This window comes from Danio rerio, chromosome 8, assembly GCF_052040795.2.
Source record: "Danio rerio strain M-AB ecotype USA chromosome 8, GRCz13ab, whole genome shotgun sequence".
NCBI lineage: Eukaryota > Metazoa > Chordata > Actinopteri > Cypriniformes > Danionidae > Danio > Danio rerio.
In genome coordinates this window covers 57,463,485-57,470,000 of record NC_141028.1, presented here as the reverse complement: position 1 = coordinate 57,470,000, position 6,516 = coordinate 57,463,485, and the positions used below count along the sequence as shown (strand labels likewise).

The window sequence follows — 6,516 nt, the reverse complement described above, 5'->3', positions numbered from 1 at the left end:
ACATGCAGACACTCTCATTTACACATACACTACAGACAATTTAGCTTACCCAATTCACCTGTACTGCATGTCTTTGGACTGTGGGGAAAACCGGAGCACCCGGAAGAAACCCACGTGAACGAGGGGAGAACATGCAAACTCCACACAGAAACACCAACTGACCCAGCCGAGACTAGAACCAGCGACCTTCTTGCTGTGAGAGGACAGTACTACCTACTACACTGAAAAAAGTGTTGCATGCAGAACTGTTGCAAACAATTTATTTGTGTTGAATTTAAACAAACAAATTTAGTTTAATAATGTTCAACTTAATTTGTTTGTTTAAATTCAACACAAATAAATTGTTTAGAACCACTTAACGTAAAAAAAAATTAGTAAATCCAAGGAATCATTTTTGAATAATTTTTTTCAGTGTACGCCACTGAAATATATATATATATATATATATATATATATATATATATATATATATATATATATATATATATATATATATATATATATATATATTTATATTTATATATTTATATATATACATATATATATACATATATAAATATATATACATATATACATAAAAAAAAAAATATATATATATATATATATATAAATATATATAAATATATATATAAATATATATATATATATATATATATATATATATATATATATATATATATATATATATATATATATATATATATATATATATATATATATAGTTGAAGTGACAATTATTAGCCCCCCTTTGAATTATTATTTTCTTTTTTTAATTTAACCCAAATGATGTTTAACAGAGCAAGGAAATCTTCACATTATATCTGATATTTTATCTTCTGGCGAAAGTTTTATTTGTTTTGTTTTAGCTAGAAAAAATAAACAGGGGGGCTAATAATTGCAGGGTGGCTAATAGTTCTTCAACTGTATATGCATTGATGTATTGTGGTTTATCAATGATGGTTTGGGCTGCAATATCATAACAATATGGCCAATATTTGTGCTAGATGAGTGCGTCACTGCCAAGGACCTTTCTGAAAGACCATGTGCACCCAATGGGTCAAAAATTGTATCCTGAAGGCAGTGCAGTGTATCAGGACGAAAGTTTTCCAATACACACAGCAAGAATGGGGACTGTGTAGGCCATGTTCAATTTCACTTTCATGTTCATCAAACCACTCAGTCACCTGAGTCAAACACTATTGAGCCACTTTGGGGTTTTTTGGAGGAGTCAAAAACTTTTTCCTCCACCAGAATCATGTAGAGACCTGGCCAATATTCTGCAAGAAGAATGACTCAAAATCCTTTTGGGCACTGTGCAGGACTTATGCTGTATTGCCCAAAAAAATGATTTTAATTTAAGAAAAGTGAATCAAAAATGCGACAGTTGTCATAATATTTACACATCATCGTTCTTTTTTCTTCTTTGAATTATATTATAAAAGGAACACAAACGATGTCCGCTTGGCCAGAGTAGTCCATGATCATCACACATCTCCGGCAGCTCGATCTACATCTCTTTTTACTAATCCTCTTTATTCCAGGTGTAATTCCGTCCAGACAGACACTTATTTTTATTTTTTTTTCATCCTACTGTTCCTCTCATTCCACTTCTAAATCTAATTAAACAAAAGAAAATCATTATGAATTTGTGCACAATGACTTTTGAATTGCCCTGGGGGGCACTGTTGTCACCTTGCTAAAATAAATAATTAAAATAAACAATAAATAAATAAATAAATAATTAAAATAAACAATAAATAAATAAATAAAGTGAAATAAAATAAAACAAAAGAAAAAAGTGAAACAATAAATAAAAAACAAACAAACAAAAAAATTAAGTGAAATAAAATAAAAAGTAAAACAAAAGTAAAATAATGTGAAAAGACAAATAACAACAAACAAAGAAAGAAAAAAATAAGTGAAATAAAATAATAAATGAATTAAAAATAAAAAGTTAAAAATAATAAAAAATAATGTAAAATAAAGTTAAATAAAATAAAACAAAAAATTTAATTAAACAAAAATAAAATGAAATAAAATAAAAACCAAAATGAAAAAATACATTAAAATAAAATAAAGTGAAATAATAAATAAAAAACAAACAAAACAAAACAAAAAATAAAGTAAAATAAAATACTAATGAAATAAAATTTAAAAATAATGCGAAATAATAAATAAAAAACAAGGAAAAAATTTTGTGTAACAAAAATAAAAATTAATTAAAATTAACAAATAAAAATAAAACAAAAGAAAAATAAAGTGAAATATTTTTTTGTTTTAAAAATAAAATATCAAAAACAAAATTTAAAATGTGAAAAATAAGAAAGTGAAATAAAAAATTAAGTGAAATAATAAAACAACTAACAAACAAACATATTAAAAGAAAAATAAAGTGAAATAAAATAAAAAATACATGTTTATAGAGCTCTTGCATAAAAACAAAACATCACCAGGTTTTAATATCGAGTTGAACATAACGTTCGTTTTTCCATAATTCCACATTTCCATTGTTCTCGCTTCTCTGCTGTTTATTCATAACTTATTACTTAAAGTGCAACAAGGCTACTATAATATTTACATTTATGTTTCTGGCAGACACTACAGCCGAATGAATTATTGTTGTGGCTGGACAAGCAGTGCATTCAAACGCCCAGGAGACTTGAGAATGAGCTCAGACTTGGCAGCGAACAGACATTTTACACAAACAGTGACCACATACACATAAGCGTGAGGAGTTGCTGTGAGTGACAGGCCATTGTTGGCCTGCTTCCCTTAGAGAAGTTTGCGTTCAGCATCAAACTCCCTGACCCACTTTCCGCTCAAGCCAATAAAGCGATCCAGTCATCAACAAGCATGACGCAGGCGGTTCTACGGCCCAAGATCCGTCAGCTGAAGCCATACACTCACATTGAAACTCTTTGCTGTTCTTAATTTTGGGGTAAAAGGAACTTTTTAAGGGTGCCTATCATGCAAAATTAACTTTTGGATGCTGTTTTGGACAGATATAGCATACAGTAGGGCTGTGCGATATGAGGATTTTTGATCACTGACGATTTAAATGTGGATGCGTAATTCGGAGGTGTTTAACAGCCAGCAGATTAATAGACCTAACAAGGCATAATTACCGCCAAAATGTGTATTCTGTCAATATTTGCTCACTCTGATGAAGTCTCTAATCTGTATTCACTTATTATTATGCGTTTCGTGTAAATTAAAAAAAAAAAAAACTTTTGAAAGAATCATAATAAAAATCGCAAATAATGATTCCACCCCCCACCCAATTATTAGTCCCCTATTTATTTTTTCCTCAATTTCTGTTTAACAGAGATTTTTTCAACACATTTCTAAACATAATAGTTTTAATAAATCATCTCTAATAACGGATTTCTTTTATCTTTGCCATGATGACAGCAAATAATATTTGACTAGATATTTTTCAAGACACTTCTGTAAAGTGACATTTAAAGGCTTCACTAGGGTAATAAGGTTAACTATGTTATTAGGCAGGATGTTGTGTAATAATGGTTTGTTCTGTAGACTATCGAAAAAAATATAGCTAAAAGGGGCTAATAATTTTGTCCAAAAAATGGTGTTTAAAAATTAAAAACTGCTTTTATTCTAGCCGAAATAAAACAAATAAGACTTTTTCCAGAAGAAAAAATATTACAGGAAATACTGTGAAAATTTCCTTGCTCTGTTAAACATCATTTGAGAAATATTTGAAAAAGAAAAAATAAATCAGGGGGGGGGCTAATAATCCTGACTTCAACAGTATATTTTTGACGTATCGCTGACCTCTTGTACACAGTATGTATATTTATTTAAGTCTCTTTTTTTATTTCCTGATGTTGAAATAGGATCCAAATCCCAGCAATTTTGAGGCTCATCACAAAGTGATGTATCAGTGCTGTTCTCCCAGCCCACTGATATGGATTGACACATATTATCATGTGTCAGTATTAACGTGTATAATCATGTCCACAGGACAGGATTTGCAAAGAAACCAGGATTAAAAGATCTGTTCCAACTCTCTGTGATCAAGCTGCACTTCAAGCGGTAAGTGAGCCTTTTGAGGAATTCTGACTTACACTTTTTGTGATAGTTAATTCATAAACACTGCAATCAGCACAGCTGCATAGAGTGCACAACTATAAACGAGGATGCTTTAATCACACAACGGAAATCAGAAGATGGGTACAGTGTGGTCATAAAAGGATGGGCATGGTCAGCAACAATACTCAGGTAGGCTGTGGCGATGACATGATGCTCAATTAGTACTAATGGGCGCAAAGTGTGCCAAGAAAATATTAACACACCATTACACCACCACCACCAGCCTGAACTGTTGATACAAGGCAGGATGAATTCATGCTTTCATGTTGCTGTTTTTTTAATTACTTTATTTCAGGGGTGTCCAAACTTTTTGGGCCGAGGGCCAGATGCAAAAAAAACAACGTTGGCGCGGGCCAAATTTTACACACATCACACAGACACGCATACTGTTGAAGTCAGAATTGTTAGCCCCCCTAAATTGTTAGCCCTGTTTATTTTTTCCCCAATTTCTGTTTAACAGAGATTTTTTTTCACACATTTCTAAACATATTAGTTTTAGTAACTCATTTCTAATAACTGATTTATTTTATCTTTGCCATGATGACAATAAATAATATTTGACTAGATATTTTCAAGACACTTCTATACAGCTTAAAGTGACATTTAAAGGCTTAACTAGGTTAATCAAGTTAACAAGTTAAGGTAATTAGGCAAGTTATTTTATTACAATGGTTTGTTCTGAAGACTTAAGGGGCTAATAATTTTGACCTTAAATGGTTCATAAAAAAATTAAAACCGCTTTTATTCTATTCTAATACAACAAATAAGTCTTTCTCCAGAAGTAAAAATATTATCAGACATACCGTGAAAATGTCCTTGCTCTGTTAAACATCATTTGGAAAATATTTAAAAAAGAAGAAATAAATCAAAGAGGGGCTAATAATTCAGACTTCAACTGTGTGTATATAGATAGACAGACAGACAGACAGACAGACAGACAGACAGACAGACAGACAGACAGACAGACAGACAGACAGACAGACAGACAGACAGACAGACAGACAGACAGACAGACAGACAGACAGATAGATAGATAGATAGATAGATAGATAGATAGACGAACAAAAGACAATATAAAAGAAAACAACAAAGAAAAGAGACAAAATAAACTCAGCGAAAGAAACACACATCAAAGTCACAAAACATACAATCAAAACTAGTAAGGGTGTATGGTTTTAACCTCAGAGGGGTCACTGGATTGCTGTTGAGATGTAGATTTGTCAAATCAAGAAATTGACCCCAAGTTGCCAAACATTTTCTTGTGGAGCTAGTCCGTAAAAATCTGAGTCACTCCATCTAAATAACAGACATCATATCAAAAATCCAGTTCTGGAATGAGGGGGGTAACGGTGATTTCCAATTATTAAGCAATAGTCTTTTAGCAACCACCAAGCCTTGCAATAAAGACGCTTGCACTGTTTGAGGGAAAGAAGATGTGTTTTGTGAAAGTCCAAAGATAGCCAGCTCAGCATCTGGCAGAAAAAGTGTACCATAAGCATTGGAATGCTTTCAAGTCGTTGACGCCATATTCTGACTCTACCATCCGAATGTTGCAGAAAAAAATCGAGACTCATCAGACCAGGCAACGTTTCTCCAATCCTGTTGTCTAATTTTGGTGAGCCTGTGCAGATTGTAGCCTCAGTGTCCTGTTCTTAGCTGACAGGAGTGGCACCCGGTGTGGTCTTCTGCTGCTGTAGCCCGTCTGCCTCAAGGTTGTGCATTTCAGAAATGCTCTTCTGCAGACCGCAGTTGCAACGAATGGTTATTTGAGTTACTGTTGCCTTTCTATCAGCTTGAACCAGTATGGCCATTCTCTTCTGACCTCTGGCATCAACAAGGCATTTGCGCCCACAGAACTGCCGCTCACTGGACATTTTCTCTAAGCAGTTTCTGAAATACTCAGACCAGCCCGTCTGGCACCAACAACCATGACACATTCAAAATCACCATTCTTCCCATTTCTGATGCTCAGTTTGAACTGCAGCAGTTTGTCTTGACCATGTTTACATGCCTGAATGCATTGAGTTACGTGCCATGTGATTGGCTGATTAGAAATTTGCGTTATCAAACAGTTGGACAGGTGTACCTAATAAAGTGGCCGGTGAGTGTATATTATATTACACTAAATATTAATACTATTCTTTTAAATCCTGCTATTTTGTAAATCCCATTTCTAGAAATTGCAGTTTTTGAAAATCTTAAGCAAAGTTAAACGAAAGCAAGCAGAGCGTTAAAAAGACTACATGTTTTATTAACTTTTGGATCATCATTTTAAATCCAGATCACACTGCCCAAAAACGTGACATGCTTTACCCTTAAACAGTGATAAATGCCTCCGAAATAACATTTTTAAGCTCAATTTAAGGATGGCACAACTGATCTAGAAAAAAAAAAACTAGCTAC

General features: G+C 32.7%; 1 protein-coding gene and 1 long non-coding RNA gene across 3 annotated transcripts in view; one reads left to right on the top strand and one right to left on the bottom strand.

Moving 5' to 3' along the window:
- LOC147842882 (uncharacterized) overlaps positions 1–6,516 on the top strand; it is a 797,275-nt gene that overhangs the window by 350,511 nt on the left and 440,248 nt on the right. The window lies entirely within an intron of this gene.
- Positions 1–6,516, bottom strand: part of gfpt1 (glutamine--fructose-6-phosphate transaminase 1) — a 121,068-nt gene that overhangs the window by 47,097 nt on the left and 67,455 nt on the right. Inside the window, exon 20 of one of the 2 annotated variants that reach the window (XM_087263721.1) lies at positions 1,301–1,616. The exons of the other annotated variant lie outside the window; for it this stretch is intronic. Within the exon in view, the coding sequence (XP_087119847.1) occupies positions 1,611–1,616 (6 nt within the window). The 3' untranslated portion in view covers positions 1,301–1,610. Of the gene's footprint in view, positions 1–1,300; positions 1,617–6,516 lie in introns of those variants that run through there. 2 annotated transcript variants of the gene reach the window in all.